Source organism: Lacerta agilis, chromosome 11, assembly GCF_009819535.1.
Source record: "Lacerta agilis isolate rLacAgi1 chromosome 11, rLacAgi1.pri, whole genome shotgun sequence".
Lineage (NCBI taxonomy): Eukaryota > Metazoa > Chordata > Lepidosauria > Squamata > Lacertidae > Lacerta > Lacerta agilis.
Genome location: NC_046322.1, coordinates 43,288,379 through 43,301,662, shown reverse-complemented (window position 1 = coordinate 43,301,662; position 13,284 = coordinate 43,288,379). Strand labels below are relative to the sequence as shown.

Below are 13,284 nucleotides of genomic sequence, written 5' to 3'. Positions count from 1 at the left end.
TTTTCTTTGCTATTCTTTTTGCTAGCTGGTTTATTTAGCACATCTTGTATTGACAAAGTGTTTCATTTTCTCCCCTTCCACGCTTTGCTTCAGCAGTCTGTAAAATACATCTGGGAGAGAAACCTGTGCTATCCATCAGCATTATTTGAGATATGTTTTTTAATCAAATATCAATACTACTTAAAAGAAAGATACAAGTGGGAAATGGTGTTTGTACAACCTGACATTCCCCGACCTAGGTGTATTTGCTGAAGAGGTTAGCAGCTTTATGGTACATATTAGGAAAGAAATGAAATCGCAGGGCTATGGGCATAGTTTGTTAGGCGATTATTCAGCTGACAGTACAGAATGTACCGGTAAGCAGAACAAGCAACCTGGTCTCCAAAGAATGAATTCATTATCCCTTATAAGCAAAACATGACTTCCCTGTGGAATTGTAAAGTCTGCTTTTCTTTTTTCTATTCAACACCTTACCTGTATAAAAACCTCAACACAGGGAGTTAAATGCTAATGTTATTTCATACCCCAATTACAAAAGTTCAGAATGGAACTGCCTGCCATGCTCTCTCTCGCTCTCTCTCATGAATCAGAGAGTTGAACAAGCCATTTTAAATAATGCTGGTCAGTTGAGTCTTACCAATCTGACCTCTAAGCTGCTCCATACTTTCCCTCCCATCTTCAGGGTGTGTAAGAACAGGTGGAAACTACAGTAATTCACTGCAGAAGTTCTAACTGGACAGGTATAGCCTTCTGGAAGCATTGCTGTAGCTGGGGCTTTTTTTTCAGAGGGGAACTCACCTCTCAGGTGAGTTCCGGAACATCTTCTTTCTAGAAAAATAGCACTGGTTGTAGCAGATATATAATATGGCTTTGAATCTGTCACATTTCAAGAAACAGGCTACTAGCTGAATAGGGATTTGAAATCACCATGCTGGTTTACTCTTTAGCATTTGGCAGAATTCTGAAAGCTTTTTTAGCTTGAATGTAAAATCTGATACTATGGTACTCTCTTAAATTGTATAGTGTGTGTCACTCACTAGCATTCACACACAGCTTCAGATTAATTATAATATCACAGAAAGCACTATGATCCAATTGATTAAAAATAATGCAGTGCCAATCTGTTACCTACAAACTTGCTCACTGGAAGGCTTTCATTAAGTCAGCCTCAGTTCCCCATCTTATAAAATGGGGAAAATAATAATTTTGCTTACCATTTCCTTAACATTCATTGTGTCTTAGGCCCGGTTTAGAAATTTAAAATGATATATAAATTACTAATGTAACAGCTCTGCGTGCTTTTTCTTTATATAGAGTTTATATAAGTTAAAATAGCAGTTGGTTTATCATTAATTGATCATTGATTTTTATATGTTTTGAATTTTAGAAGGTTTCTGAAATAGATGGAGCAAAAACTGGATTTTCCGCTATCAAGACTTCTGAATCCTCGAGCTTCAATCCTACATATACTTACACAAGACTAAGTCTTGCTAAACACATCAAGACTTTCTCCAAGTAAATGAACATAGGAATGGATCATGGGATTTCTCTTCTTCTTTGAGCATAAATTTGAGTCTATGGTAGCCTTTTAAAATTAGTGACAAAAAGGGAAAACCTCGTTCTAGCAAAGGGGGCTAGTGCTCTTTTAAAAACTATTCGTTGCATCCAATGTTAAGTCATATGTTAGGAGATACATTTAAATTAATAGGCATGACCAATTAGGTCCATTAATTGCAGTGGGTTTACTCTGAGAAGAACATAAGTTATATGCAACCGAATGAAAATGACTACAGGTATGTGCAGAAAAAAGGTTCTCCAAGCACCTGATACATTTTTAATGCACTGAAAATATTCAATTTTAGTAATATGGTGAAACACTGGAAAGTTTAACAGTAAACTAGATCCAACAAGAAACTGACAGATACTGAAACTCAAGCTGTGTGAAAGGAAGCTTGGAAATGAGCCTAGATAGATATCTGGAGATCCATGTACTGGAAATTCATGTAAGATGCAACAGGCTGAACTAGATAATCTGAGCTCCTTAGTCTTAGGTTTCAAGCTGTGGATTCTATTCTCTGTCATTTCAGCTGGCCACAACCAATACTATTACTTATTAGAATAAAATAAATGTTAACTTGGTTTAAATGCACGCTTTTATTCAGAAGCCCGTCTACTGAATTAAATGGCACTTGCCACTTAGTAAGTGTATACAGAATTGCAGCCTACAGGACTGGTTTGGGTAGAGGTATTCCATAAATAATTATTAGAGTTGTTATGGAATGATTTTATATTACAATGAGGTTCTCTTGATCTTCTTAATATATTCCGGAGTGGAGCATTTTATATTTTACCTTTTAATATATGACTTTCTTATTATGTTGTGATTAATCTTAGTAGCACCAGTTCTTCAGATTCATTTTCTGTTCTCCTCACACTTATAAACTCTTCCAATTGGTTTTTCCCCTTTGAATTTTATCCTATTACATATGGCAGCAGAACTTAATGGCTCAGACATGTTATCCTAGAACCTGGTAAGTTCTCGTTTAGTTTCATTGCACAAGCAGCAGATCACTGAAGAGAAAGAAAGGTCTAAAACTGCACTCTCCAAGGCACCAAATGCCAGCATTTCATGGGTCATAATTCTAGCGGGCTTCAGTTTGGTTCTCACAGGCTAGCAAAACAGGAAACACTAAATTTGCAGATGACACCAAACTGGGAGGGATAGCCAATGTCGCAGAAGACAGGTTTGAAAATGACCTTAACAGATTGGAGAACTGAGCCAAAACTAGCAAAATGAATTTCATTAGGGACAAATGTAAGGTTCCGCACTTTGGCAGGAATAACCAGCAGCACAAATATAAGATGGGGGACACCTGGTTTGCCAGTAGTACATGTGAAAAGGAGTCTAGGGCTCTTAGTAGAGTCAACTCTAAAATTCTTTGATTCAATGAATTCAGGGAAACCTCTGGTTGAAAAGATTTCCTGAAGATCAGGATTTCTAAGCAAAGGAAACAACCAGAAAAAGGGCACCAGGAGAGAACTTGCAAGCTAATATTGGCTTAAATGATCCCAGAACTGGCCTGCAATCCATTTAAATGGAAAAACAATCTATCTGAAGTGCTGAGCTTCTTCTAACCTGGCCCACCTGAAGAAACAGCTCCTGTATTAAACACATTTGATGGTTTGAGGCAGGTTTTCTGAACGGTTTGTTAAGAGAGGCAATTGAAATCAGAAGAAATAACAGGCAGTAAGTTTGAGTGTGAATGTTTTGAATCATTTTAACAGAGTATATTAGGAAAACACCATTCCATCTGTGTATGTATTCTGGAATCATTTTACTAAAACAAAACAAGTTGTCTAAACTGAGATATTGTGAAATGCCCCACTGTATCCAAACCCTTATCCCCCTTGTTTTTATAGACTGAAGAAATCCAAATGAATTCCAGCCTGAACTTTCCAACTTCAGAGAAATACACTCTGAATTGCACTGAAATGCCATTTAGGCATAATGCCACTTTTCCTATATCTTTCAGCGAGCACCTTAACACAGAAAAAGCAAAGAGAGAGAGAGATGGTTATGGTCATCAGTGATACTGGAACAAATGCCAGTTTCATCAAATGTCTTGGCTAAAACAGACAAGGCACCATTCATACAATAAAAATAGTGTAAATATCTCTTTAAAATAAAATAGTGGGAGCTGGGCAGCAGAGGGGAGGTAGATCCCAATTGAGACCTTGGTATGGGTGGTAGGGGGGCATTACCTTTTTGCCCCCAGCTGTGGTCCTGATCAGGAGGATCATGCCTGCTATTTACATTGGAAGAAAGCTTCCATTGATGTGAATGGGTCGTTTCTTCCTTTGCAAATAAGCAGGCTTGCAGTGAGGTTGTTTTTTATCTTGACCTCGGCACAGAGGAATTAGCACCATCCCACCCCCATAGTCACACTGGGTTGCCATCCACTTCCAGATTTTGGGGGGGGGGGAGCCTTGTGCCTGCTAATTAATTTTAAGTCATTCAAGCAACTGCATGCCCAGGAAGTATGGAACTGTCTTCAGCTCTATGGTATTATTATTTTTTTAATATGTATTTTTTAATTAAATGTGTATACTGCCCTTCATCTGCAGATCTCAGGGCGGTTTGCAACATAAAAATACAAGATAAAACAACAACAACAAAGCATGCAGAATGGTACACATATCTGGCATCCTAATCACTGAGAAGAATCATATAATCCACTCAGTGGCTTCAGGTTATATTATCTTACTTTTGATCATGAACCATATACCTCTTAGCAGGAAATTAAAGTCACCAGTAAATTGAGATTTTATACTCCTGCCTACTAAATGCAAAAACACTGCTGATGGCTTTTCAGAAGATGTAAGTTGAGCCTAGAACATAAATCATTGCAAAATCTGGAAATGATTCATAGTTACAGTTCAGCACATTCTTTTTAGTTTTTTGCTTCAGCTCTGTCATAAATGGCCATGTATCTGAGGGCCCCGTATCTGTTCTGCTTCTCCAACCTTACATCCCACTCTCCTCCTTTCTTCTACAGAGCTGAATCATGTTTAGCCATGTCATTACCGTCATATTTAATTAGCCAAGTAACCTCACATCAATTACTAAAAGACAACGGTAAGTTGATGGCAATGTACCATGCCATCTCTAAGGGAAATTGTTTTGCCTAGATTGGGAGTTAATATGCATTAATAAATAGGAACCAAGGAAGCTATCTTAACCAAGGTGCGACTGTTCATCCATGCAGGCCAATACTGTGAACTCTGGCCAACAGCAGCTCTCTGCGGTTTAAGGCTGAAAGGTCTTTTCCCCGACTACCTAATCCCTTTAGCTAGAGATGGCAGGGACTGAACCTGCAATTCTCTCCCTAGAAAGCATATGCCCTACTATCGGGCGATGGTGGTGGGGAATTGAAGGTGAGATACTCATGCAGTGAAAGTTCCCCCCAGTTCCAGTCACTACACAGAGGCAGCTTAAGGTCCAAAATACAGTGGTACCTCGGGTTAAGTACGCTTCAGGTTAAGAACTCCGCTTAAGAACAGAAATTGTGCTCTGGCGGTGCAGCGGCAGCAGGAGGTCCCATTAGCTAAAGTGGTGCTTCAGGTTAAGTACGCTTCAGGTTAAGAGCAGACCTCCGGAATGAATTAAGTACTTAACCCGAGGTACCACTGTAGTTTACTGCTGCAAAAGGTTAGGCTTCAGTAATACAGTTCCTGATGTTGACAGCTGTGGGCAGGATTCCTGCACTGTAGAGGGTTGGACTAGACCCTCCGACTCTACAATTCTGTGACACACACACCTAACTGGCTTTGCAGATACAGATACAGATAAGTAGAAAGCATTTCTGTTGCTCCAGCAATTCAAGACGTAACACAGACTGACTCACGGGCAGACTCACTGACCGGACATACCGCTGTCACAGCAACTGGCTTGGCTGACCTTGCACCTGTTAGCTTATCTCGTACATGGAGGGATTAAACTCATGAAGGAAATTAACCCTTTCCTCCATGTCCAGTTCCTCCAGCAATGGTCCCTCCTCCACTATGTAGTAAGCATAGCTGTCAACTTTTCCCTTTTCTTGCGAGGAATCCTATTTGGAATAAGGGAATTTCCTTTAAAAAAGGGAAAAGTTGACAGCTATGGTAGTAAGTAACAAGTAAGTGAGGACTGCTGCGCACAACCTTTTGCTTAACTGTTTGACTTCAGATAGCAGACACAGGGTAGTGTAAACACCTTGCCACATAAAATTCTCTACAAACCCTGAGAAATCTCTGCATGTTGGGATGGAGATTTGAGTCCAGCTTTGCTCCTTCCTTATTTCTTGCATGTGCTGCAATAGGGAACCTCAGGCCTGGGGAAGTGTGACCCTCCCTGCCTTTCTACCAAGCCCTTGGTACACCCACAAGCCACACTGCTCACTGGTTCTATTTGCACCCCAAGTCCTTTTTGTCCGGTTTGAATGTGCCCTTGAATGCTTGATAATGCCTCTTGCCTGCCTGCATGGAGGATCAAGAGGGTGGATGCGTAGAAACCAATCTGCACAAAGGTGAATTTACATTTATTGCTCTGGCTGCTTTTGTGTCTGGCCACACTGACCAAACACACATGGTCCCTGGGAGGCTGCCCAGAAGAGCATGCAGCTCATAAGCTGGAAAAAAGGTCCCTGTCCCTGCTCAGTAATATACCATACAAGCAGCTTATTTCTTCCCAGACCAGCAGACCATTGGCGGTTACAGCAACAATCCACATGCATCTAAAAGACTTTAGACTGTCATGAACTGGTAAGAGGACAGGGAGGAGGAAGGGGATCCCGGCAAGGGGTATAGCCGGGACTGGGACACACCAGGACATACAGAGAATGGGGAAAGAAGTACTCACAGGCTGGTGGAGGATGGTAAGGGAATGAAGGTCGGTGCACAGGAACCAGAGCAGCAGGACCCATCACGAGAGCCAGAAGGACCCCTTTCTCCATGACCAACCATGGTGGGCTCTACAGGTAAGGCATTGTGAGAAGCAGGAGAGGCGATCCAGGAGACTGAGGCAGGCCGGGCCCACAGCCCAGCTCACTAGCTGGAGGTTTGCTAGCTTTGGGAGGAGAGGTGTGACTCCTCAGCTGCAGTAGGCTTGGAACAGGTGAGGGTCACAAGCTCATCAAGCCCAGGTGCTGCAATCAGCATGCAAGGTATAAAAGGGCAGCAGAGCAGAGGTGCTGTGTCTGCACAACTGCCCATGTTGGTGGACCTTGGCTTGGATGTGCCTGGCCCTCTGTGGGACTGCACTTCAGGTTAGACTTTGACTGTGTGGATTGACCCCTGGTCTTTGAACTCTGACATGCTGACTTGCCACCAGGTTGGGTAGGGGTTTAAGGTGCTAACATCGGCAGAGAGGACACTCTTTGTAGTTCTACCACCTTCAGAAGTTTTTTTTTTCTGGGAGATAGGGGGCACCCCAGGAGAAGGCATTCCCTCCAGCAGTCCCTACATTGCAGGATTCCCCCTTTTACACACACACACACACACACACACACACACACACACACACACACACACTATAAATCTATGAAACTTGGAGAAAAGCAAGACAAGGCCATCTCATGTGCTTGACCCAAATTGTGCCTCAAACTACATCTGTCCTTAAAATTTCTAGATTTCTTCATTTTGATTATAAACTAGGAGAGCATAAGGCAGGGATTATGCCTGACTGGGATCTGCATATGCAGGGTTCAAAAGCTTATGTGGACTATACAGTGGACGCTCGGGTTGCGAATGCGATCCGTGCAGGAGGTATGTTCGCAACCCATGCTGCTGCGTCTGCGCACACACGTGACACAATTCAGCACTTCTGCACATGCGCAAAGTGCAATTTAGCACTTCTGCACATGCGCTGAAACCCGGAGTTTCCGCACTAAAAATAGAATTTTTGAATAGGTTACAGTCTTGGAAAACAATAACAATACACATTTCATTTATGGACCACCAATATTTAAGTTACCATCTTCTCTGCAAAAACGTCACCAAAACCAAAACTGACACAATACATTTCAAAGTAATTCAAAGAACAGCAAAACATGGTAGCCATACCCTGCCCCTCAATGATACATGTTCTTGAACACTGGGATCTATGAGGAGATGAAGTCAATTAGATCTTCAGTTTTCCTATCAATGATTTAAGTAAAGTTACTGGCCAAAGAAGAGATAAGCCATTTATTGACAACAGCTAAGTATTTCAGCAAACACTGCCAGCAAAGTTATCTTCAATATTGAAGTGAGAGGAATGTGATGGGAGAAATTAAGTCTTCACACAGTATCACGTAAGAGAATCCAGCTGTGCTTGTATAGTCTCCAACTATTTAACAGAAAAGGAAAAAGAAAAACGTTTAGAAACATGGAAAGGAGAAGAGAAATAATAAACTAACGCAAATTACCGGTAAATATATCCAAACAGCAACAAGAACTCCTGAATGTGTTTCCCCACGAAATTAATTCCTACAAATCTGCAATGTATATAAATGTTTATTCTGACTGGTTGAGTTCACCATGTGTATAGGCACAAATAAGGATATGCTATCCTGAAAGTCTCTTGGTCCTTTTGTTAAAGTTTGTAGATTTAAAAGGGTATAGCAAGCATCACCTTGTTCGAAAGCACTTCAACGGCAAATGTGAAACCTGCATTCAGTTAGTGCTTTATAGGAGACATAACTCAGAGATGCAGTGCTTTGGGGGATGAAGCTATTACATGTTTACAAGGAAAGCTCAAACCAAAAACAGCTAGAACCAAAGGACTGGTAATAAAGACTTGTTAAAGGTAAAAGAAAGGTTATCAAAATGTTAGGAAGTCTGTAAAAGCACCAGTACAGACCTTGTTATAGAACTCAAACAGCTCTTGATGACTGAATTCCACAAACACTTTCTCCATGTTCTGTGAAAGAGAAGAAAACACCCAAAGAGTTAGCCCATATAATGTGATGTTATCCCGCAACACTTCCTCAGGCGTCATGACTCTTAAAAGTTTTAACTCCAGCAGTTTGGGACATAAAAGAGCAGAATACTCCCAACAAACTCCTACAGATGTTCACCGTACATACATATTTACATTATGCAGAGAGAGAAATTATGTTGTTGTTTTTTGGTCTGCAACTTCATTTGTTCCTCTGGAAGTTGTTCTCCAAGTCATAACAAAAGTAGATGCAAAGGGAGAAAATTATTTCATTGTTGTGCTTCTCTTGTTAAATACAAGATTACATTTCAGCTTTCTCAGTAGTCCTTTCAAGTGCTGGCAAATTCCATTGCAGGGAGACTGTGCAGGCAGTGAATGTGACTGAACTCGCAGAGCCATTAAAAGCAAGTACATCAGCTCAGAGTTAATACCTCAAATTAATCTAACAGTTTTGAACTTTTCATGCTGAGATTGCTACAGCCATTCACGCCGTCGTTCTAGTGGTAAACTAAAAGCAAAAGGAAAAACCGAAGGAAGGGACACAGTGGATGAAACAGGTAACAGCTCTGTGCATTAGTAAGCCTGTGGTGGTTTGATGGTGGAGTTAAATACATTGTTTTAGGCATTGTTGTTTTTTCCATATGTATATCCAACCTGATAGTCTACTTGAGTCAAAAAAAAGCATGCTTCAAATGTGATGTCTTACTACACTGATTGTGCCTCTACATTTGCTTTCAGCTACATAGCACTGTTTTCTATTACACTTGCATCCCGTCCAGAGCTGAAGGAGGACATAGAGAAGCGCCACAACTAACTCCGGCAGGTGGGTTAGGCCACAAGGGAATGACCTGTCCAAAAGTACACTTCATGTCTCCCCAACCCAGGTGCAGCACACGGTTCTCTATACCACAGTGGCCCAACTATCCCTGTAGAAAAGCTGTCACTGTTGTATTGATCCTGGTGTGTTGCTTTATCGATCTGTATGGAAGAATTTCTTCTTGGCACAACCGACTACGGAAGGAGGTGCAGGAAACAAATTGATGGCAAACACACGCATACACACAAAGTACACTCCAGCCCAATTAAGAAATATATTAAGGTGCTAATTGGGACAAGAACCCCATTCAGTTTTCTTGAAGGCTGCAGTGAAAATTCTACTCACTCCAGTGTACTTATTTTCGGGTAAAACTACTGCATTAGCAGCTAATCTTTCAATAGACATTGTTGATCAAGTTACCTAAAAGGAAATAATTTCTGAAGGGTAAAGAATCTGATTTTAGTGCCCAGACAACTGCGTACTAAACAATGGAACCCCAAGGTAAACGAATGGCTTATTAAACTCTGTGATCGTGCTCTTTAAAATAAGCTTACTTGGTATATCCACATTAAACAAGGATAATGCAAAATGTATGTTGATTTAAGGTGGAAATTCTTTTCAGAATGCTAAGCAAAATATTGTTAAAGGTCATCCTTTTCCTTTGATATACTATTTTTCTTGCCTATTCAGACATGGATGTAACATGACACATACAATAAATACATCACTTGCCACAGCCAGTATGAGGAGCTGGCTTGCCGCCCCCAACCCGCCGCCGCCCCCAACAGTTACAGGAAGAAAGTCAGGGGAGCTCAGAATGAACTCTGGCTTTCCAGAAGGGTTAAAAACAATAAAAAGGTTTCTTCAGCTATGTTTGAAGCAAGAGGAAGAACAAGCAACTAAGTAGGTCCCAAGGACATTCTCACACACTTGATACTCCTAAAATAACCACTCACATAACCTTTATTTTATAAAAGATAAGAGTTTCTGAATAAGATGTATACAAAGGTTAGACTTTATTATTATAATGGGTGTATAAAATCAGTTGTGACCATGCCAGACCAAAAGATTAAACAAATTAAAATGGCACTTCTATCCCCCAAGTGGTTTAAGATGTGCTTTATATGCATCTTCAGTTCAAGGCAGGAAAGAAAAACAGGAACTACAAGGATTGGATTTGACCACTGGCCCAACTATTTCAGGGAACTTGGGCCTGGCATACTGAATTTTCATAAGCAAACACACTGCCTAATGCATACCCTTAAAAGTGGCTATTAACAGCCATAAAATCACTGGGGCCAGCATGTCTACCTCAATGCCACCTCCTCTCTTCAGTAGAAAAAGCCCCTATTCTACCAATCTGGGGGAACTTACAAAGGACCAGTAATTTGTATGAGAGACTAGTCTTAGCTCTAGTAGAGGGAACAAAGCAATGCTGGGAATGGGGTAGTGAATAAAAAATAGAAGTCCTGGAAAAGTTCTTTCTGCCATGATTCCCGCTGCTCCTCTCTCTATAAAAAAAACACACACACCATAATATGCTAAAAGGAAAGCGAAAGATTTGTAAAATGTCCCGTCGGCCTTTAAACAGAGAGCAAGTCAAGAAGTGGAGGGAAAGACAGAAGAGGGACCCATTTCTAAACAACAATTTACTGTAGTGTCTCAACCTCCTAGTTTATCACCTGCAATCTGAATCAATGCTACTAACACACAATTCTGAAAAGCAAACACACACAAACGTTAGAAAATATTACTGGAAGTTTGCTCTTCACGCTATATAAACAAAACTTGGACGCTTTGCTCAACTGTCAGTCAAGATTTGGCACTGGTTAGCACAGACCCTACGTTGCCCAAAACTGTTCACAGAAAGTCACAGAAGAAAAGCCTCAATATACTTTTGTGTGTATCTTTTAAACCATTCAACAAATAAGTATATAACAATGTTGTGAAAGAGTACCACTGACTGGAAATTTTGCTTTACTTTAATTTTTGTTTCAGCTGCCAATGAGGTTAAAATGCACTTCCGATTGTGCATTGGTGAGGGAATCCAGGCTCTGACTCTATGGCACAGCCAAAGCCTGCTGGATCAGGTGTGCAGGATTTAGCTGTGCACAGTGCTTTGAAGTCTTGACTTTGGGACTTCAAATCACCCAATCACCTGGTGTCATTGTGACACCAGGTGACTGACAAATGGGCAGCCCTGTACACCTGTCAATTTTAGCCCATGAGGCTAGATCCTTATAAGCCAAAAAGGTTCTCCATGCCTGACTTGAGAGATTTCAGCACTTTAGCATCAAACTCTTCAACTCAGTCTAGTACTGATTCATGTTGCATATTTCATTCATTCTTAACTTCCAGACTGCATTTTGACACAAAGCAGTATGTACTTGGTTCTATTTTTTCCTGCCTTTCCAGGGAACACATATGAAAACAGAATTATGTATTTAAAATATTGCCACATTTTGTGCAACTGTATTAGTGACTGGCAACCTGGAATTGACAGCATGCTACATATTTCATTTACTTTTTAACTAATGTTATTACTGTTGTAAGCTACTCAGAGAATTTGGTTATTGGGCAGCATATAAATACTGTTAAGATGTAATAAATAAATGAATGATGAGACTCATGGTGAACACTAAAAATATATATTTAAGGCTGGACTCCTACCTTGACTTGTAATGTTGGCTGTGCTGTGTTTACTTTTATTTATGTATTACTATAAGATTTATATGTTGTCCATCAACACACATTCCCTGGGTGGCTTACAAAAGAAGTATTAAAATGCAAGGTAATAATTTAAAAACCACGTTAAAAACCCCCACTAAAATGCAGCATAAAAATTTATCCTTTCTAGCAGATGAAAATACAATAAATTAGCATATCCATTTACAAAATAAAACATGGCATAAAACAATGGTCCAGTTTGCACGTAACAGTAAGACAAACCATGGATAAGCAAGTGTGTAAAAATCAGATCTGCTTTACTCTTCACAGGTCCTGCAGAATCAAACCACGGTTTGGCTTAGTGTTATGCCCAAACTCTGGTCCGTGGTTTGTTTTGTTCAAGGCTCAAAACAAAGCACAAGCTGTAACCAAGCTTTATTCTTGGCATTACCATTAATGGTTTGTTTGGAGAGAAACAAGCCAGAGGCCTGGGTTCAAATGCAAAGCGAAGCCAAACCATGACTTGGCTCCAGGTGAGCAGCAGCAGGACTGAGGAAGGAATGAGCATCTCCAAGCTTGCAGGGCTCCTTGAAGTCTTACAAAAATAAACCAGCCTATAGGGCCTTTTGCACAGCTTCATCTGAGCTGTGTTCAGGATCTGGATAAAAATTGAAGGAAACATATTAGCTGTTTGTCAGAAGAGTACCCCTCATCAAACATGCAGATTCTGACATGAAAAAGTCCTCTCAATTCTAAGTAAAACTGGCATAATACTGACAGATGTCAAGTTTTAAAACTAGAAGCTACCTTTAAAAAAAAAGAAGGCACTAACATGGCAAATTAATGTCAAGCACATCTAAGAAGGCAGATGGAGAGACAGGTTGGCTTGTGAATGAGCTGCAAAATAGCTCTTGCTGCAAAAGAAGCAGTCAGAATTTTCAATAGTTTGTTGGTAGAAACTAATGTAAGCCCAGTATATACCCTTTATTTTGTAAGAGTCTAATACTACAGGTATATGGAATAAAAACAAATTTTAATATTTAATAATACTGGGATTTCACAGTGTTACCTGCCCAAGATACTATTTAATCCCATGAAAATAAACGCGAGTTCAGCTGAAATACAGCTTGTGAAGTTCTCCTTTAGATTGTACAGATTATGCAGTACCTTATATCAAGATACCTGGCTGCACTTCTAGCCCTGTGCACGAAATCACAAATCTGACAAGATGGCTTGAAGTATCATCACTGTCAGCACTTTGAGGAACAAGTGGAGGTATGGCGTGAAGCAGCTGACTGCCTAAACAACCTCTTTTCAGGTGCAAGGAGTGGGAAGGGTAGAGAAA

The 13,284-nt window shown here is 40.5% G+C and overlaps 1 protein-coding gene across 2 annotated transcripts in view; it reads right to left on the bottom strand.

The window, feature by feature from the left end:
- Window positions 1-7,466: 7,466 nt before the first annotated feature.
- The window catches only part of COMMD10 (COMM domain containing 10), a 52,713-nt gene continuing 46,895 nt past the window's right edge, over window positions 7,467-13,284 (bottom strand). For both annotated transcript variants that reach the window (XM_033163946.1, XM_033163947.1), the window contains 2 exons: window positions 8,378-8,437; window positions 7,467-7,864 (listed from right to left, as the gene is read on the bottom strand). In XM_033163946.1, coding sequence (XP_033019837.1) covers window positions 7,826-7,864; window positions 8,378-8,437 — 99 coding nt within the window. In that variant the 3' untranslated portion in view covers window positions 7,467-7,825. The remainder of the gene's footprint in view (window positions 7,865-8,377; window positions 8,438-13,284) is intronic.